A 21,888-nucleotide genomic window follows, 5' to 3' on the forward strand; every position below is an offset into this window, starting at 1 on the left:
CAGCAGGTAATCTTAAAAAGTAATGAAATAAAATTCATATGTTAAGGCAAGACAAAAATTTCATATGGTCAAATATATTTAACAGCATGTTAAAAAGGTAAACAGATTTGTTTATTGAAGGACTTCCTAGGACCTTGAATAGAGCAGTATGCATTATAAAATTACTAATAGCAGGAACTGTTTCTCAGACTTGCATGATCAGGGAACTCTTTCCATGAAGCATCTTGGACTAGTGTTCCATGGAATATCCTTTGGGAACAATTAGTTTCAAGCCTCCGCTGGGAGTGGTCCAGCAGTGCTGGCTGGAAAGGCTCTCATGACATCACCTCCCACAGTGGCCTGTCTCATTTGGGGGCATTTTTAATTCCTTAGAGGGTGCAAAGCCCACTTGCCCCACTCTCTGGAGTTTGAACAGAACAGACCCAACCCTTTTCTTTTTCAGAGTCCTCTGAAAGTTCTGCTATGTCTCTGGATCTTCTGTCTTCACATCCCCTAGACTGAATGTCTCTGCATTAAGCCAGATGCTCCTTCAGGACAGGAACCGGCTTTGCTGTGGGGTCCACAGTGCCCAGCACACAGCAAACATGCGGTAAATCATTGTCTAGAGCAGACGGGCATAGAGCCTCCCCGGATTGCTCCCTCAACGCAACTGTGCCCCCATCTCCAGACCTGCCCCCTCCTGGCTGCCTGCGAGGAAGAGCTGTGGAGCCACACGTGGTGCCTCACGTTTCCAGTGACTTCTGGCCTCCAGTGCTCCTTGTTCCAGGGTCCCTGAACTCTCCAGATCCCACAACTCTCTTACACGTAATCTCGAGATGGGTCTTGTTCCCTGCTCAAGATCCTGCACAAGCCGTTCCCTCTGCCTTCGACGTGGCCACCTCTGTGTCAGTCTTCAGTTCCCAGCTGAAATGTCACCTGTGTCAGAGGATCTTCCAAAAGTCACCTGCTCCGTCCCAGGACCGTTTGTTTTCTTCATCATGCTGGTCACTTCCTGAGGTTATCTTGTTAGAGGATTTAACTAATTTATGGATTTGTCATCTGACACACCCACTGGAGCAGCGCTCCATGCAAATAAGCATCAAGTCTCTGTGGTCACCTCTGGGTCTCTGGGCCAAGTCCATCCAGGGCATAGTTTGGACAAAAGAACAACTGGAATCAGTGATCATTGGAAAAAGGGGTGTTCTTATCACCTGCAAACAAAATGATAATTATTATGATAAAATAGATGGGAAGGAAACTTTGGGTGGTGATGGAAAAGTTTATGGCCTTGAGACTGTTGATGGTTTCATGAAGTGTATATTTATCTGAAAATTCATCAAGTTGTATACAGAACAGTTTCATGTCAATAACACCTAAATAAAGAAGTTTTTACAAAGCTAACAAAAAAATAGTTAAGAACCCCACATGGTAACATGAAAATCAAGTATAATGTTTGAAAAGACAAAATCATATATATTACAATTATGATAAGGTAAAAATAAGCTTTATATGGATATACATTACAAAGAAACATGATTGTGTTACTAAAAAAAAAGACAATCATGGAGGTCTTGTCATCCAGGACTATGCAGACTTTCCTCCCACATTTCATCATAAATGCTCCTGTCACTATTCAGCCAGACATCCCAGGGCAGAGCGAGGCTGTGAGGTGCTGACCTTCTATCAGAGGCACACTCTAGAGCTGCATCTGGCTGCCTGGGCAGATCGGGGCAGCTGGGCCTGTGAAAGACCCTTGTCACCTTTCACTGTGTGATCACTTACCAGGGTGGGCTAATCTGCCTGAGAATTCTCATTTCTTGATCAATTCCACCCCTCTTGAAGTGCACGAGCCAGGCCTCCAGGTGCAGGTGCAGGAAGAGCCTGTGTATCGGGAGGGTCCTCCAGGAGATGCAGAGGCAGGAACCCAGGCTGCTTCCCTGATGCTCCAACCTCCATTCCGTTTTCCTCCTACAGCCAGAGTGTCAGTTCCAAAGTGGGCCTCTGATGGATCAGACCCTCCCTAAAGAATGTCAGTGAGGCCTCATCACTTACAGCTAAAAACCTATGTCTCTGGTGTTCGGGTCCATCCACAGTGGGCCCTGTCTGCTGCCCCTGCAACACCTCCCTTCCTCCCCATCTCACCTGTTTTGCCCAGGTAAGACCCAGAAGCTTGTGATGACCTGCCCACACCAGGCTGCTTCACAGAAGGGCAAAGGCTGAGAAGTGTCAGTCTGGGAGCAATGAGACATGGAGCTGGGGAGATCCAGTGAGGCTTCCTGGAGGAAGTGATTAAAAGTCAAGTCTTCAAGGAGGAAAAGAAGAGAGAAAGAACTTTTAGAATTAATTGATTTGCTCAAGTTTCTCCTGAATCTTCAGTGACAGAACTGATGTGATTCCTGCTTGTGTGTAGAAGGGAGGAGGGAGAAGGGATAATCGAGCATAGATATCTGGATGCTGGTTTATTTCCCCACTTGGGTCAGTAATGAGGCTTTGGGGTGGCACAAGGTGAGGAGTTGGAGCTGAGACACTTCCTTAAAGCCGGGACCACATGGTCTGCAGCCTCAGCGCAAGGGTAGACAAGGAAAACCAGGCCCTTCAGGAAGAGGAAAGGTCAAGACTGATACCCATCTCCTGGGGAGTTTTTGTTTTTAAGTCACCACAAGAGAAATAGAAATCTCAGGTCTTCACATCTTGTGGATTTGCGCCTCAAAATTCTTGATCCCTGAGGTCCAATGGCTCTACAAACTGGGGAAATGAACACAATAAGTATCAAACAGGTGATTGTCACGGAGGGTCCTGAGCAGGAACAACTGCAGTTATTCTTTGGTGAAACTCCCAATACAGGTGGCAGGATCCTCCCAGGAAAAGGGATCCATCCTCTAGAAGGGGTCTCACAGTGTAATGACAAAATACACGAGAGATAGACCCCCTGTGAGTCCCAAGAACTCCAGTGAACACAGAACAATCTGAAAAAGAAAACAGATTCACTTAGTATGATAATCACATCAGAAAAAGACACAAAGGAAAAAGGACAGGAAGATCTGAGTAAGGACTATAATGGGTTGAAGATTGTCCTCCAAAAAGATCATTTCTACTCAGAAACTCAGAATAAGACTTCATTTTGAAATAGGGTCTTTGGAGACATATTTAGTTAAAGACTCTGGGATGGAAAGCATCCTGGGTGGAGTGTGGAAAATAAATCCAGTGACTGGTGTCTTTATAAGGGAAAGGACAGAGAGGTTTGCACACACAGAGTTGAGAGAAGATGAGCACGTGAAGGTGGAGGCGGAGATGGAGTTAAGTGGCCACAAGCTGAAGCGGGGAACTGGCGTGGATTGAGTGTGCTGTGTGTCAGGCCCTCTGATGAGCCCTCCACATGTTTTTATTCTTTATTTAACACAAAGTTTGTATTAAACCCATTGCAAACATGGGGAAACTTCAGGATCATTTAGCTATGAGTGTCTGCCGAAGTTCCAGAGCCTCTTTGTAACTCTGGGTGTCCATTTTCCTTCTTCCTTCTCTGTCCTTCTGGCACCTCCTCCTTCCTTCCTTTTCTGGCCATGACCTTCCTGGCTCACTGTCTTACAATCCACATCCCTGGATGCCGGGCAGACAGGGCTCAGCCACATCTAGGCTGTGCTCTGATGGGGGCACCATGTCCAGGCTCACGGATTAGAGTGGAGGAGGGGCTGCTGGGAGACTCAGGTAAAGCTGCTGCTTTCCAGGTTGGGGAACAGAGGCCCAGAGAGGGCACAGGCTTTACCCAGGCTCACACAGTTGAAACCCCCATGCCTCTCCTTCCCCAAGTCCTCTCTTCTGCCATCAGTACTGTTCAACTCAGTTGCTCAGTCATGTCCGACTCTTTGCGACCCCATCAACTGCACCACACCAGGCCTCCCTGTCCATCACCAACTCCCGGAGTTCACTCAAACTCATGTCCACTGAGTCGGTGATGCCATCCAGCCATCTCATCCTGTGTTGTCCCTTTATCCTCCTGCCCTCAATCTTTCCCAGTATCAGGGTTTTTTCAAATGAGTCAGCTCTTCATGTCAGGTAGCCAAAGTATTGGAATTTCAGCTTCAACATCAGTCCTTCCAATGAACACCCAGGACTTTAAGATGGACTGGTTGGATCTCCTTGCAGTCCAAGGGACTTTCAAGAGTCTTCTTCAACACCACAGTTCAAAAACATCAATTCTTTGACACTCAGTTTTCTTTATAGTCCAACTCTCACATCCATACATGACTACTGGAAAAACCATAGCCTTGACTAGATGGACATTTGTTGACAAAGTAATGTCTCTGCTTTTTAATATGCTGTCTGGGTTGGTCATAACTTTCCTTCCAAGGAGTAAGTGTCTTTTAATTTCATGGCTGCAATCACCATCTGCAGTGATTTTGGAGCCCAGAAAAATAGTCAGATGGGAAAACACTGTTTCCACTGTTTTCCCATCTATTTGCCATGGCAAATAATGATGGGACAAATAGTGATGGGACCGGATGCCGTGATCTTAGTTTTTTGAATGTGGAACTTTAAGCCAACTTTTTCACTCTCCTCTATCACTTTTATCAAGAGGCTTTTTAGCTCTTCTTCACTTTCTGCCATAAGGGTGGTGTCATCTGCATATCTGAGGTTATTGATATTTCTCCCGGTAATCTTGATTCCAGCTTGTGTTTTTCCAGCCCGGCGTTCCTCATGATGTACTCTGCATATAAGTTAAATAAGCAGGGTGACAATACACAGCCTTGACGTCCTCCTTTTCCTATTTGGAACCAGTCTGTTGTTCCATGTCCAGTTCTAACTGTTGCTTCCTGATCTGCATACAGGTTTCTCAAGAGGCAGGTCAGGTGGTCTGGTATTCCCATCTCTTTCAGAATTTTCCACAGTTTATTGTGATCCACACAGTCAAAGACTTTGGCATAGTCAATAAAGCAGAAATAGATGTTTTTCTGGAACTCTCTTGCCTTTTTGGTGATCCAGCGGATGTTGGCAATTTGATCTCTGGTTCCTCTGCCTTTTCTAAAACCAGCTTGAACTCTTGTGCCATCAAATGAATCCAAAGCTGTCATTTAACCTTTAGGTGGAATCAGTGGTGACTTTGGAGAGGTTGGTGGGGAGCAACTGAGGAACAAACAGCATGACACCCCCTGCCTCTCTCACCCCGATGCCCCTCCTCCACCCTGGCAGTGCCCACTGGGAGGCCCTCAGGCTCCAGGGCTCCATTGACAATTGGGGCTCAAGGAGCTATGGGAGTCCAGGGAGGTTCTCAGGTTTGCTCTGTTTCTCTTTCCGCCTCAGCTTGTCCCAGGGTTTATTATCAGCAAAGGCGCCAAGGCCTCTGATGGCAGGAAGCTGGCTGGGGCTCAGGGTGCTGGCCCTTCAGCCCTGGGGGCCTCTCAGCAAATAGTCCCTTGGAAACAGTGCAGGTGTCCCTGAGGAAGGGGCGGGCTGGGAGGGGCCTCACTCCCCCGCAACACTGGACCCTGGAGGAGCCCCTGTGTGAGCAGGACTGCAGCCCTGGCTGGAGGGACTGTCTTGGGCAGGTGACCTGGGCATTTCCGTGGTCTCCAGGGTCCCTGCCACTCTGACTGCGTGTCCCTGTCACAGCCCCGAAACCCTTAGGCCCCGTCCTCCTGCCTCAGCTCCAGTCCAGGCCCCTCCTCCACGGGAAGGCTGGCTCCATGCCTGCATCTCTTCTGGGTCAGAAGACCCCTACTGGGCTGCCTCAGGGCCACTGGGACCCTGCAATACCTCCCCTCCCTCGTCCCCAACATCTCCACTCTGCTTCCCCTGTTCCCGCTCCCGCCCCCACCCAGTCCCGGGTGCATCTTCAGAGCTGTCACCTCCCAGGGGTCCAACAGGTGCTTCATCTCTCAGCTCCTACCCTTAAAGGGGGTTAGATTCCCACGTGAATGGCAGCTTTGGAGCTTACAAAGCTGGCATTTTAACATTTGTTCCTTGGTTCCTCCAAGACACTTCACCTCGGAGTCATGCTGGGTTGGGGTCTCCCTTTCCATGTGGGGAAGAGTCACATGTTAAGGTAACATTCCCCAGGGTGGGGAGGATTCAGAACAGTCCCTACTCCCACGTCATCTCATCCCCACGGCCTTGCTGTCACCCCATGGCTCCTTCCTGTTCACCCCTGGAGCTGCCCTCCTCCACGTGGGGCTGTGTCCCTCAGATGGCAGCTCCTTCTAGTGATGGCTGCAGGGAGGGGAGGCCAGGATGCTTCACATTGTCCCGGGTGTGTCTTCAGGTTGCTGTGGAAGGAGGCTGTGGCCCTGAAGGTGTGTCCTGGATCCCAGAGCCCTGAACTTTGGTCCTGGGCTCCCAGCCACGAGCCCTGATGACATGTGCACAGTGGAACAAAAGGTTCAAACTCACAGCTTTGGCATTTTCATCTGAAATTCCCACTTCCTAGGCATGGGACCTTAGGGTAGAGATTTTTTTCCCTCAAGCATTAGCCTTCTTATCTGTAAAATGGAGTTAGCAGTACAATCCATAATGCCTTTTATGGAACTCTTGGGGTCAGATATACTCCAAAATTCAGAATTTTTCACCTTTAGGCAGGTGGCAGGTTGCATCTACTCTATATGACCTCACACCCCACTGGGGTCTGAAAGCACCTTGCAATCAAACACAGTAGTGTTTCTTCAACCAAGCTTCTGAACATTCACACTAAGTGAAATAAATAAAGGCCATAAATTGTCTCATGTCTGTTCAGATCAAATTTGTTTCAAATGACTTTTTTAAAAAATTTTCTACATTTTTCAGAGCCTGGAAGGGTTGGGTTTGCAGATAAGAACCATGTGTCTCTATCGATAATGGCACATAGCACAAAAAGGTAAAAAATGTTCACGGTTTGATGCCAGACCCAACGCAGCTGTGAGGTTTTGGATAAGATAAGTCTCCCGACAAGGCCAAGGGTGATGGGTGGGGAGAACCATTCTGGAGTGGCTGTGCTGTTACCCAGGTGTCTGGGCCACTGGTTCTAACTCCACGGATCCTGAGCCTCAGACATCACAGGACCCTGAGCCTTTCTCTTGCATCTGACTTAATCCACCTCTGGAGCTGGATCTTTTTCGTGGGTCCTCAGCAAAGGCCAGGGCTTACCCGGGACAGTGACCAGTCTGACCATCTGAACCAACATGCCCACCACGTCGTCGTCCCCAGGCCTTTGCTCCTGGACCATCATGGGCTGCTCCATCCGCCTGCTGCAGCTGCTCTCCACCGGCGTGGCCTCCTCCCTGGTGGCCAGCGTGGACACTCAGCGGGTGGGCGTAGATAACTGGTTCATGTTCTTCTGGTGCTTCTGCTACATCGTGACCCTCCTCATCATCATTGTGGAATACAGTAACCTCTGGTCCCACTTTTCCTCCCATTGGTACAACTTCCCCATCAACTACGCCTGCTATGCCGCCCTCTTCTGCTTCTCAACCTCCATCATCTCTGCCACTACTTACATCCCGTTCTTGCCTCAGGGCCCCAGCCGGAACCACGCCATCACTGCCACAGCATTCTCTTGCATCGCTGCTGCGGCTTATGGGACTGAGTTTGTCTGGACCTGGGTGGGTCACCGGCCCAGAAGGGGCATCACCTATGTGCATACGGTGCATGGCCTGCTCAAGCTGCTGGAGAACTTTGTGGCCTGCATCATCTTCGCCTTCATCAGCAACACCTCCCTGTACCAGCACCAGCTGGCCCTGGTGTGGTGCGTGGCCGTGTACTCCACCTGCTTCATCCTGGGGATCCTGGCCATCCTGCTGGGCTTGCTCTACTGTGACAACTGGCTGCCCATCCGCTTCCCAGTTTCCCAGCTTGGGCTGACCCTATTTTCCATCCTCCTCTACATCAGCGCTCTGGTCCTCTGGCCGCTCTATCAGTTCAATGAGGAGCTGGGTGGCCGGTCCCAGCGATCCAGTGATATGACCTGCAGCGATGAGTTCACTACTTATGTGTGCAACTGGGACCAGCGACTGGCTGTGGCCGTCCTGACAGCCATCAACTTGCTGCTGTACGTGGCCGACCTGGTGATCGCGAGCTGCCTGGTCAGTGACAGGCTCCACCCACGGGCTCCAGATTCCCTCTACTTGTGGAGCTCTTATGTCATCTGATGTCGTCTCCCTGGCTCCCTCTCTCCCTCCTCTCATCCTTCTCCATTCATTTCACTCTCATTTCTGTTTCCTTCCCTCCTTCTACTCTGTCTCCTTCCTGTTCTGTGTGGTTGCCCACACCCTGTTTTGCCTCTTTCTCATTTTCCCTACATATACTGCTTTTTGCCCCTTTTCTGGTCGTCCTTGATTTTCTCGTCTCCTGTGTCCTGATCACCTCCCCCCATCTTCCTTCTTCTGATCCATCAGGACCTGAGACTCCTTCCTCCTCTGCCCACTGCCCTCTCCCACCTCCTGAGGTGCTGACTCCACAGCACACAGCCCTCTGTGCAGCTGTTCACACCCCGGGCCTCCGGAGGGGCCTCATTGCCAAAGGGTGTCTGTCCCCCTAGTGGTTCTTAGATGGCGTGTGGGGGGTGGTTTGGGGTGGTGGTGGCTAGCTAGTGATTGTGTCCCCTTTCCTCCAGTGGTGGGCGGAGTACAGTGCTCTTCCCCTTTAACTGAAAAAAAAAAAAAAGCAAAACAGAACCCAGGGGGTCAGTAATTTCCAGTGGGTGGAGACTTAGAGCAGGGACCCTGGATTCTGAGACCCCATCTGGATTGCTCAGTTCCACCTGAGAATGCATCCAGAAATTTTGCAAGCTCACTAAATACCCACTGCCTAGAGGGCATCTTAGAGGAAGCCAGGGGTGGATGCCTTCCATCCCAACTGCTCTCTGGTATCAAACAAGTGTAACAGAAAGCAAGCTCTTGTGCCTTATGCACTGTAAGGCCAAACAATACCAAAATGTCTTAGTCTGGAGTAGAAAGAAAGTTTTACTGCAGGATCATGGGAGGAAAAATGTGGCTCATGTCCAAAAGCCCCGAACTCCTTTAAGAGTATCAGCATATTTAAAGGCCAGGTGAGGGAGGAGGGTCTCAGGATAGCAAGCAGCTCCTATGCAATGCTCTGATTATCAGTCTTTACCTCCAGGAGGCGTGGGGGCTGTGTGCTCAAGGTCTTGAAGTGGTTAAGGTCTCCCATTCAGTCAGGGTTTTTCACATCTGTAAAACAACTTTGGAAATGTGCATCACATGGTGGTTTCTAGGTACTTCAGAGGAGCTAAAGCAGAGGATTCGAGGAAGGGATATCCAGTATTCTTGCCTGGAGAATCCCATGGACAGAGGAGACTGGTGGGTTACAGTCCATGGGATCGCAAAGAGTCGGACACGATTGAAATTAACACTTTCTTTCTGGTCCAAGAAGCCCCGATAGGGTCCTGCTTGGTTATAAAAGGAACAAACAAAAAAAATCACATGGTCTTGGAGACACCTGCCTCCCTGTTTGTGCGGGGCAGTGCTGTGGCCCTCCTGCCTCAGTGCTCCCAGGACTCTGCAGGAAGAAGTAATGGCCACTGCCAACCTTAAAGGTGATGTTAGGATGGGTATGTTTTGTTTTGTTTTTCTAGTCTGGGTGGCAAAAATTACTGGGTGACCCTATTCTTAAAAGGAAAGTTTCTTTTCACATTTTTTTGGGGGTGTGGGATGGGTGGATGGGGGAGGAGGGAGGCAGGCAGGGCACAACATTTAAAAGAATGATATAGGCCTAGGACAGGACATGATTTGATTATTACTGAGGTAGGGGATAGATCGGAGAAGGCAATGGCAAGCCACTCCAGTACTATTGCCTAGAAAATCCCATGGATGGAGGAGCCTGGTGGGCTGCAGTCCGTGGGGTCGCTGGGGGTCGGATGTGACTGAGCGACTTCACTTTCACTTTCACACATGGGAGAAGGAAATGGCAACCCACTCCAGTTTTCTTGCCTGGAGAATCCCAGGGACGGGGGAGCCTGGTGGGCTGCCGTCTATGGGGTCGCACAGAGTCGGACACGACTGAAATGACTTAGCAGCAGCAGCAGCAGCAGCAGCAGCAGCAGGGGATAGATGGGCCCCTGGGCTGGACATCTGGTGTTTGTCAAATGGGTTAAAACTGAAGCTCTGCTCTCACCCAGACACTCCAAGGACAAAGCTAGCAGCAGAAGTTGAACTCTGTTAAACCAGAGATAAAGTACCCACTCCTGAGGTCAAGGAAGACTTCCCTGTCTGCACATGTGCAGGAAGGCTCCTTGGAGGTCAAAAAGGAAAGGGGCAGCATCCCATAATTAGTGTGGATGTGCACCGGCAGGCTTCTGCATTGGGATTCGTCTTAGCAAAAATTTGTCTACACATCTTGGCCAAATGTAAACAAAGATCTTGAAGGATTATCCTATATAAGCAACATAAATCACCTCCTACTGCACTCCACTCCAAGTGTATATTTCTGCCCTCCTTCTGACTTAAATAGAAAAACTGTTTCTCTGTGTGTTCTCCCTCATGTTATGCTGTGTCTCTAATAATAAACTGTGTACCTGTTTTTACGGTTTTTGCCTTCTTGAAAACTTCTTGCTTTCAAACATAGGAAAGAGCAAGGCCACTTTTCTTCTAGCCTCCAGCCCCTGGTGGCAAGGATTCTTAGTTTTCACCCAGGCTACCCAGGTTCAATTCCTGGGCAGGAAGCTAAGATCTCTCTTCAGGACTAATCACTGCTGTCTTTCTGAGGTCAATGCCAGTCTGCTTTAGTTAAAGAAAGTGGTGGGTGAGACCAACATCTTACTTGAAACAGGCAAAATAGGAGGTGGGCAAACCAAAAAGGAGGAAAGAGCGAAAGGAAGGAAGGAAACAGAAGTCTGTTTAGAGTCAGATGGGCCTGGATTGAAGCCCATCCTTGTGTTCTTAACCTCACCTGGAGACCCTCATCCATGCAGTGAGCTGTTTAGGAAACGTCTGGCAAGGTTGTGCCCTCTCTGCATGAAGAGCAGCCAAGGGAGAGGCAGGGGTGACAGGAGTCCCCCCAGTGGTGCTCAGCCCTTAGGCCAGTGATTTATCCATGGCTACACAGCATAATCACCTGATGATCCAGCAGTGCTTCTCAAACATGGTCCCCGGGCCAGCAACAGAACATCAACAGGGGGTTGAGGGTGTCGACTTCAAAAAAAGGACACGAGAGTTGTGAGTTAAGTTTAATTTGGGACAAAATGAGGACCGCAGCCCGGGAGATAGCACCTCAGGCAGCTCTGAGAAACTGCTCCAAAGAGGTGAAGGGAAATATGTGCAGTCAAGCACGTCTTTTCCCAGAAGTTTCCAACTAGTCTCGTGAAGCTTTTGCTAGTCACGAGGAACAGTGGTCACCATGAAGGATTTAGTGCTTTTGTAGATATGAGGAGATACAAGTACTGGGCTCATAACATCAGCTCCTGAAAATATCTGACTGTCTGAAGACCTGTCCTGCCAGTACCCCAAGCACAGAGTGCCTCATTTCTGCTCTCCGCCCTGAACTCCTTTCAGCGGGTGTTGCAGGTCAGCAGCTACAGCAGCACATGACTTCATCCTTATAGAGGTAGATGACAAGCACCAATTTGTAGCTGATGGGGGGAACTTGTTGGGAACACACTTTCCTGGGTTCTACATGAGAGCTGCTGAATCAGAAATTCTGGGATGGGGCCCAGGAGCCCCCAGGCGATGCTGCTCTTGGTCCAGTGTGAGAACATGGTACTCAGGTCCTGGGGTACGGAAAAACTCCTCAGGTGATTCCAAGGTCTTAGCATTCAGAATCACCTCTAGAATGGGACTTCCATGGTGGTAGTGGTTAAGAATCTGCCTTGCAGTGCAGGGGACATGGGTTCAATCTCTGGTCAGGGAACTAAGATATCACAGGCCATGGAGCAACTGGGTCCACTGAGCAGCCAGACAGTCTATGTACCGCGATGAAAGATCCCACAAGATGCAAGAATCCAATGCAGCCAAATAAATAAAAGAATACCTCTGGAAGTCAAAATACTAACACGTTTCTGCCCCAACCCCAGCGATTCTGGTTCAGCGAACCTGAAACAGGATCCAGAAGGGGATTAAAAAACAACTCAGAAACTGATTCCAATTCACAGTCACTGCTCGGGTTTGGACCCTTCTCCCCACACATTATGCACAGTCTTTCTTCACAGGCTGGGCCCTGCAGCAGAGGATGACTGCTCTCCTAGGTGGCCCTCTGGTGCAGAGAATAATCACAGTTACAGACATTTGGTGGCTGCTTGAGCTATGACAGGCCTGGTGCTTGGGGTTTTGTATCAACATCTCACGAGAACCCTATGAATGGGTACATTCCCCTACTTTACAGATGGTGAAACAGGCACAGAGAGGTTGAGTCACTCACGCTAGGTCACACAGCTCGCAGAACCAGAATTCCAACCTAGTTCCTTCAGACTCCAGAGTCCACCACCTTTGTGCCCTCATTGATTAAATGTGAGGAAGTGTAACTGAGCAAGAATGAATAAGGCCTTCCCAGGACAGGCCCCTCCCCGATATCCTCTGCTTTAGCTCCTCTCTGAAGTTCCTAGATAATAAATAGCAGGTGATGCACATTTCCTGAGATGCTCTGCAGCTGTGAAAATTAACATTTTAGTATTTATAGTGTTTATTAGTTTACAATATTGTGTAATCAGCAGTTATTTCAGGGGCAATATTTTGTTCCTTTTCAAGTGAGCAGATGCAGCTTAATATCATTGTAGTGTATTCTTTATTCTGTTTGTGAAGTTAATACCAGAGTATTAAGTGTACAAATAGATTTAGAACACAATAAAAAAATTACATGCTAAAAAAAAAAGAAAAAAGAAAACCAACCCCGTCTCTAACAAATGGAAGAGGCTAACTGCTTGATGACCAGAAGCACATAGCCCCAGGACTCTTGGAGCCTAAGGACTGATAAGAGTTCAGCCCTGTGACACCACCTAGCTCTCACACCATCAGTCAATCAGAGAATTGTGTAGGAGCTAATCACAGACTCTATGACACTCCCTGCTGCCCTCCCCTGCGCCCCAAAGTGGCTTTTAAAACCGCTTTGCTGAAACCCTTCAGGGAGTTTTTTAGGGCACAAGCCACCTGTCTCCTTGCATGACCCTGAAATAAACCTTTCTCTGATCCAAACCTCAACATTTCAGTTTGTTTTGCCTCACTGTGCATGGGGCCCAAGAACTTGCATGAACAGAGGGATGAGGTGCTGAAGGTCAGCAGAGGCCAGCCATCATTCCTCTTGTACCTTTGACTGGAAGCACCCCAGTGCTGGGGCACCATTTCAAAATGGGATGAATGGACCTCTGAGGCAGGTGTCATCCCCAGGAAATAATGCCCCCCTCCCAGGAGCAAATGGAACTGGAACAGGGAGGTGGAGGGGTATTGATTAGTCACGTGGTCTGCTCCCTGGGCCCACAGGATTCAGGATGTTCCCGTCCTGAATGTGTTTTCTTGCTCTCTTAGTGCTGGGTGGTCTCCACTGACACCCGGCTCAGAGAGAAGAAAGAAAAAGAGGAGATCTGAGGGAGTAGAGAGAATATGGAACCATTTTCCTAAAGCAAGGGAGTATTTGTTCTGGAAAGATGAGTATCTGGTCCTCGGGCAGGGGCGGGATGAACTCCACCAGGTGGGCAGCCCTCACTGCTCTCGAATTCTCCTGGAGATGCAGTGAAGCTCCATGGCTGCCCTGGTGCCTTCCACTGAGTTGTGTCCCAGCACACTGTCCTGTAGACTCAGGACTGAGAGGGGCCTGGGGGCTGAATCCAGGCACCATGTGACCCGGGACTTCCCTGCTCAGTCCAGTGCTGAAGTGGGTCAGGGGTGAGTCTCCAAGGGCTCTGATACAATAGTCTCAGCAGGTACTGAAGCAGGTCTGGCTTCAAGCAGTTCTCAGAGGGAGCCCAGGGCCCGGAGAACATGGACACATGTTTCCAGAGTGCTCCTTGCTCAGCACGTTGAGAACAGGGCTCTTCAGTGAATCCAGGAGCTGGTACTCTGTCCTGGGTCCCTGGTGCCACAAGCTCTGCAGAGGGACACAAACTAAGGTCCATCCCCTGCCTCCTACACATTCTTGCTCCCAGACAAGGCCCCCCGACCCCGACTCCTCAGACCGGGGCTCGGGCTCTCCCTTCCCCAGGCCCCCCTCTCCCGCCTCCTCCACTAAGACATGCCTGCCTTCCTCCACTCAGACTTGGTGTCCTGCCTGCTCCCCATCCTCCATCCCGGCTCAGGACACCTGCCCTCCCCTCAATGGACACTCCCCTCAGATGTGTGATAGTCAGGTCATGGGCCACCCTCCCTTCAACCAAGTTTCTCAAGGACTGGCCGGACCTTGCTTACCCAGGTCATCAGCCTCTGGTCCAAAGCAGGTGCTTCATAAACTTTCACTGAGCTGGAAGGGCCCACATGTGGCCACAGTTCCTAGTATCTAGCCTGCCTCCTTGGACCCTTCCACCCCAGTGAGCTCCCAGCTCTCAGCACATACCTGCCCCTGCCTGGGGCTTCAGGGGGACCATCTTTGCCTGTGAGTTTGAGATCAGTGTCCCTCTCTCAATTTTTGAACCCCCTCTCATTGTATATCTGCCACTTTCCTATCTGGAGGGAATTCCCAGAGGCTTTTCTATATCTGAAAGTTAGTCCCCAGGTTACATCCCAACAATGGCTTCTCACTGAGTCTTAAGTGCTTAATGTGGTGCCCAAGCCTGTAAATGCCTGTCCCTGCCAGGGTCTACTCTCTCTCTCCCGTAAGCCTTGCTCGGTCCCACCTGCCCCTGGCTTCTCCTGTGAGAAGTACGTCTCTCCTATCATTTCCTGAGGATGCAAACTCCAGACCTCAATCAACTCTCTGAAAAGTGTTTAATCCAAATAGTGGAGAATACAGCACTCCACCTTCCCCTAAAGATTTCAACAGTCACCTTCTGAGGGTCCTGTGATGGGGGTCCCAGAACTCCTGAGACATAGAAGGAAAAGTGGACCGTGATGATGAGTGTGGGCATCATGGTCAGGACTCAGACTCCTTGGTCTGCCTTCAAAGGACTCTCTTGTCTATCTGGGGACCTCAGGCATTTGTGGGGACACCACAAGGAGGAGCCCTAAGTATGAGCCCAGGTCTCTGCTTACCCACACCTGAGGAAAAGGTAGTGCAGGAGTCACCTGACTTGCCTCTAAGGTCAGCTTCCTAGAGCCATGGGTCCATTAGTGTCCTGGGAGATGGGTTCTAGGAAGTCTGCAAGAGCTTTGTAACAGAATGCAATATTTCCAGTGTACGTGCATGCATATTTCTGGGATAGTCGTATTCTCAAAGGGAGTTGTATACTGGAAAAGCTGAAAAGTTTCCAAGGGGTTATCTTGTATCTCCGAAAGAAGTAGGGTTTCCTAATATTGTGCCCCAAACAGAATATGTGAGGGAGCATAGATTTAGGATTCTCCCTGTGTTGTCCATCTGGAGCAGTGACCTCCCTTGGCACTAGGAGAAGCAGGTTGAAAGATCTGGTAACCTCTCTGAGCATTTAATTTCCCCAGCTTGTCTCCTTCCCAAAGCACGGCATCAGAGCATCCCCGATTGAACTATAACTTTGCATCCTTTGACAACATCTCCGTTTCCCCACTTCCCTGCCCTGGTAACCACTGTACCACACACAAGTGTGATTGTGCTAGTGTTTTTATTTCTCGGTTTTCACTTAGCATAATGTCCTCCAGGCTTATCTATGTTATTGCCAATGTCAGAATCTCTTCCTATTTTTAGGGTTGAATAATATTCTGTTTGTGTGTTTTCTTATTCTAGTCACCCATTGATGGACACTAAGGTTATTTTCATATTGACATGTTCTTTAATATCAGATAAGATGAAAGGGAAAAAACTGAAATTGGAAATTTGGAAAAACAGAACTTCTATTTGTTCTAAATGTTCCATCATTTAAAACACTATCAAAAGGTGGCATATGCATGTCTTGATACTGCTTATTTGTAAAATGTTATCAAACACTTAACAGAACGAGAGGACATCTTGAATTTTATTTTCCATCAAAAGATGATCTGTGCACCAAAAATTCATGGATCCAGAATCACTTTCAATGAAAGGTTAATTATAATTAACTATAAAATTATAGTTATATAAAATGGTAATCTTACATGGTAATTGTTGATACAGTCTACTAAAGAAGCACTTTCAAAGATGAAATTTTTAAAACTTCATTATTTACCTTGCTTTGAAAAGCAGTTAAAAAATAAATCCTGAGCTTGATTAAGTTAGCCTAAAAAGTCTTTGTCTGGTCCTATTATAGTCCTATGAGACTGCTTTCTGTACAATGGATATCGTTAAAGCAAAACATAGAAGCCGTTTACCCACATTTTTCTCCTGTAACTAGCATTGGCATCAATCCAAAACAAATATATTAGAGTTTTGTTCAAAATGTGTGTTCTTGGAATTAATATGGGGAATGAAAATTTTCAAATTTGAAAGAATTATACAGCAAATATCCAAACACTCATCAGTTCAGTTCAGTTCAGTTCATTTCAGTCGCTCAGTCGTGTCCGACTCTTTGTGACCCCATGAATCAGCACTCCAGACCTCCCTGTCCGTCACCAACTCTGGAGTTCACTCAAACTCACCTCCATCGAGTCAGTGATGCCATCCAGCCATCTCATCCTCTGTCGTCCCCGTCTCCTCCTGCCCCCAATCCCTCCCAGCATCAGGGTCTTATTACTTTATCACATATCTATCCATTTACCCATCGCTCTCTCCATCCATTAATTTATCCTTTTTAATGCACGTATAAGGAAGCTTCAAGCATCAGTACACTTCACTTCACCCTTGAGTATTTCAGCATTGCTAGCATTAACTGGGGTTCAGTATTTTTTTATGATTCTCTTTACGCCTTCAAGTAAATTTTATATACAGTGACAGGCACAGATCTTAAGAGTACCAATCAGTGAGTTTTGGCAAATACAAACACCTATGTGTTATAAACTACTGTTAAAATACAGAGCAATATAAACACCCCAGAAAATTTCCACATACCCTTTTGAGTAAATCCCTCTCCACAACCCAAGAGGGACCACTTTTGATCCACCTGGTAGATTAGTCTAACCTATTTTGGAATCATACTATATATATTCTTTTGTTTCTGAAATCTTCCAATCAGCACAAGGTTTTTGAGATGCGTCCATGTTTTGCGTAGTTTATAGTTCATCCTTTGTACTGTAATACTCTAGACTTGACTGTATTACTGTGTTTATTCCCCTGTTGATTGATATATTGCCTGTTTCTAATTTGGGATTATTATGAGAAAGCTGCTGTGAACATCCTCATACAACACTTGTAGAGGAAGCTTTCATTTCTGTTGAGAAGATACTTTTGGGTGAAATTTCTGGGTCATGGGGGTATTTATGTTTAATTGTATAAGAAACTGTCAGACCCTTGAGTGTAGCTTTTATACGCCAACAGTGATGAATGCATGTTCCAGTTCCACTGTACTCTGAATTGCTTCTTCACTGACCTCCATTTCATTTCCCTCCTAACAACCAGAGGGATACTTCCGAAGAGTGCATCTGATTGAGTGGCTCAATCTTAGAAAATGTCAGTGAGGCATCATCACTCTTAGCTAAAATTCAACTTATTTCTCTGGCGTTCAGGCCCATCCAACAGCTCTGTTACTCCGTACCTCACTGTGTTGCTCAGATAAGATGCAGGACTCACTTGTGTTGCTCAGGTAAGATGCAGGACTCTGTAGTGACCTGTCTGCAATCACTGCTTACCACAGGGCAAAGGCTGAGAATCAATCTGGAGGCAATGAGAGGTGGAGCTTGTGGGATCCAGGAAGGCTTTCTGGAGGAGGTGATGTGGGGTCAAGGACAAGTTAGAATTAACAAGGCACAAAAGAGAGGAAAGACTTGCAGGATTAAATGATTTGCTCAAGGATCTCCTGAATCTTCAGTGGCAGAGCTAATGTGACTCCTGCTTGTGTGTGGGAGGAAGAGGGAGAAGGGAGAATTGAGTCTGACAAACTGGAGGCTAATCTACAACCCTGCTTGGGTCAGGAATGAGACTTTGTGGTGGCACAAGGTAAGAAGTTGGAGCTGAGACATGTCCCTGGAGCCAGGACCATGTGGCCTACAGCCTTGGAGCAAGGATAAACAAGGAAAAACCATGACCTTCAGCAAGAGGAAAGGTCAAGGCTGACATCCACCCCACATGAATTTTGCTTTTTTTTCTAAAAGTCTCCACAGAAGAAATAGAAATCTCAGGTCTTCTCTTCTTGTGAGTTTGGGCCCAAATGTGCATGATATCTGAGGTCCAACAACTTCAACCTGGGAAACTAACACAGTCAGTGCCCAACAAGTGATTGGCCTAGAGGGTCCTGAGCAGGAGCAGGTGTAGTTATTCTGGCTGAAGCTCCCAACCCAAGTAGCAGGACCCTCCCAGGAAAAGGGGTCCTATTAAAAGGAGTCATAGTTTAATGACAAAGTACATGAGGGAACAACCCACTATGAGTCCCAGGAACTCCACGGAACACACACCAATCTGAAATACTCAGCAAACAAATTCACTTTATATGATAAAACACATTAGAAAAAGAATCATGAAGTAAGGACAGGAAGATATGAGAGAGGACCATAATGGGCCAAAGAATGTCCTCCAAAAATTCATGTCTACTCAGAACTTCAGAATGGGACTTATTTAGAAGTAGGGTCTTTGCAAACATATTTAGTTAGGGATTTGGGGATGGAAATCCATCCTGGTTGGAGGGTGGGCCTGATAGCTCATGACTGGTATCTTTATAAGAAAAATGAGAGAGAGATTTGCACACATGTAGTTGAGAGATGATGAGTATGTGAAAGCGGAGGCAGAAATACAGTTAAATGGCCACAAGCTAAGGGACCTCCAGAAGCTAAAAGAAGAAAGAAAAGACCTTCCTTCTGAAAAATCAGAGACAGCACAGCTCTGCTGGCACCTTCATTCCAGACTTCAGGCCTCCAGGACTGTGAGAGAGTAAATCTCTATTGTTTTAAGCCAACAAACTTGTACTAACTTGTTGAAGTAAACCTAGGAAACCAAGATAACTTTCCAGAAAGGAAGAAAAGCATTTTTGTCGTATTTTTAAAAAGTTTACAGAGAGGATTGCCAAACTCCTGCTCTAGAGCATGGCAGTCACCTGGATCCCAGGACCCATTGTCATATCCTGTGTCCCCCAGTGTCTGAGACTCACAGGGCAGGGTCCACTGATCTAGAGAAGGGTGTTCAGTCCATATGCCCAAAGGAGCCAGGAGGGAAGGAAATAAGTAAAGCAGGTGGAGAGGACTAGGGCCCATGGAGAGGACCAGCTGCACTTGTCAGGGGTGGTGGAAAAGCAACAAGCCGTGTGCATGACATGGTCTAATGATTATAAACCTGGGGAAAAAATCTACAGATAAGCATCACAAACATGTGTGCATATATAAAAGTGTGTGCATGTGCAGTCACTCAGTCATGTCAGACCCCTTGGACTATAGCCCACCAAGCTCAACGTCCATTCAATTTTCCCAGGTAAAATATTGAAATAGGTTGCCATTCTCTTCTCCAGAGGATCTTCCTGACCCAGGGATCAAACCTAGGTCTCTTGAGTCTCCTGCATTGACAGGCAGATTCTTTAGTAGGGATCAACGCGAGAAGCTGCATATGTACACACAGGTCTATGTATGATGTCAGAGCATGTGAAATGTGCTGAAGGCTGTCCATGAGGTTGAGGACACAGATCCTCCCTGGATGGAGGGGTGGATGCTCCTGTGAGCAGACAGGAAGCCTGGTCATGCCGAAGACGGGAAATTGGTCACAGGTGAGATGATCATAGTCCTGCTTCATATCAATTATACATGAGAATAAGAAAATATATAAAATACTAAACAAAGGTGAGAAAGCAGTATAGAGTAAAGGGCGTGTCAGCTGCTCAGCTCCACCCCTCCTTCCAGAGGCAGCACAGCCTAGTGACACCAGATCTCCTGAAGCTTCAAAAGGAGCTGGAGATCTGGATTTCCAAGTGAAATTAAAACACTGCAGCTACCAGCACTTAGGGAAGATATAATACTGATTCTACACTATCTCTTCCTAAGAATTCTGTGAAGGAAAACCAAACACATCCCTGGGACAACTTCAGGGCACACAGGTTTCTAGTCCCTAATCTGGAGCAAATCAAGGTCACTTGTGCTTGTGTCCAGAGCGGGGCCAGGGCCTTCTTGGTCCTCTTTGAGGTGGAAGGGGAGGCGAACAGGTGGCTGTGTGTTTTGTGCCAGGCTCTTTCATGAGTCCTTCACATGCCTTTATTTACTGAATTGACATAAATCAGGTATTGAGCTTGTTGCACAGATGAGGAAACGGAGACTCTGATGACTCACGTGCCCAGGATCATTCAGTTGCGAAGTGTCTCCTCCAGGCCCCACAGCCTCCTTGTCATTCTGAGTGTCCATCTCCCCTCCTCCTTCTCTGCCCTGCTGGCACCGCCTCCTTCCTCTGTCCCGGCCATGACCTTCCCAGCTCCCTGTCTTCCAGTCCACACACATGGCTGCTGGGCAGGCAGGGCTCAGCCACATCCAGGCTGTGCTCTGACGGGGGCACCACGTCCAGGCTCACAGATTAGAGTGGAGGAGGGGCGGCTGGGAGACTCAGGAAAAATGTGCTGCTTCCCAATTGGGCAACTGAGGCCCAGAGAGGGCACAGGCCTGACCCAGGGTCACACAGCTGGAACTGTCATGCCTCTTTCACTCCAAGACCTCTCTCTGTGCCATTGAAAGTGAAAGAGAAAGTCGCTCAGTCATGTCCATCTCTTTGCGACCCCATGGACTATACAGTTCCTGGAATTTTCCAGGCCAGAATACTGGAAAGGGTAGCCTTTCCCTTCTCCAGGGGATCTTCCCAACCCAGGGATCGAAGCCAGGCCTCCCACACTGCAGGCAGATTTCTTCCCAGCTGAGCCATAAGAGAAGCCCATTAAAAGACTCCAAAATCCTCTTTCAACCTTAGATGGAAATCCCAGTGGCAGTTCAGGGAGTTAAGTTGGTAACAAACTGGGTACAGAGTATTAACATCCCAGAATAACTTATATCTTGTGCCCCTCCCTCACCCCTGGTGTGCCCACTGGGAGGCCTGCAGGCTCCAGGGCTCCCCTGAAACTGGGGCTCAGGGAGCTCTGTGAGTCCAGGGAGGTTCTCAGGTTTGCTCTGTGTTTCTCTTTCCAGCCTCAGCTTGCCCCAGGGTTTATTATCAGCAAAGGCGACAAGGCCCCTGATGGCAGGAAGCTGGCTGGAGATCGGGATGCTGGCCCTTCAGCCCTGGGGGCCTCTCAGCAAATAGTCCCTGAGGAGGGGGTGGGCTCGGAGGGGCTTCACTCCCCCCACACTGTACCCTGGAGGAGCCCCTGTGTGAGCAGGACTGCAGCCCTGGCTGGTGGGACGGTCTTGGGCAGGTGACCTGGGCAATTCCGTGGTCTCCAGGGTCCCGGCCCTGAAACCCATTCATGCCCCTGTCCTTCTGCCTCAGCTCCAGTCCAGGCCCCTCCTCCACGGGAAGGCTGGCTCCGTGCCTGCATCCCTTCTGGGTCAGAAGACCCCTACTGGGCTGCCTCAGGGCCACTGGGACCCTGGGATCCCCCCAGTCATCTCCACTCTGCCCCCACCCCCTCCCCAGTCCCAGAGCATCCTCAAGGCTGTCTCCTCCCAGGGGTCCTGCAGGGCCTCCTCTTTCAGCTCCCGCCCTTTAAAGGGGGCCAGTCATCCGTCCATCCCCACCCCCTCCCTGGGATGCCTGAAAGGCTCCCCATCAGCATCAGACACGGCATCCTTGTTCATTTCCAATCCCTTCTTCCCGGCTTGGAAGCTGCTGACCAGTCTCCCAGGCCAGAATCCTCACTCGGATAGGACGGCTCGCTAGATCTTTTCAGTGATGCTGCTTTGAATGTGGAAAGTG

The 21,888-nt window shown here is 48.5% G+C and overlaps 1 protein-coding gene across 1 annotated transcript; it reads left to right on the top strand.

The window, feature by feature from the left end:
• The first annotated feature begins 7,126 nt into the window (after window positions 1-7,126).
• Window positions 7,127-8,280, top strand: LOC129550029 (myeloid-associated differentiation marker-like). The gene has a single exon (XM_055417534.2). It carries the CDS (start codon window positions 7,128-7,130, stop codon window positions 8,091-8,093), a length of 966 nt encoding a protein of 321 aa, XP_055273509.2. The 5' UTR covers window position 7,127; the 3' UTR covers window positions 8,094-8,280.
• The last annotated feature ends 13,608 nt before the right edge of the window (window positions 8,281-21,888 follow it).

This window comes from Moschus berezovskii, chromosome 21 (genome assembly GCF_049115385.1).
Source record: "Moschus berezovskii isolate FMDL1 chromosome 21, NW_MosBer_1.0, whole genome shotgun sequence".
In the NCBI taxonomy this organism is placed as follows: Eukaryota; Metazoa; Chordata; class Mammalia; order Artiodactyla; family Moschidae; genus Moschus; species Moschus berezovskii.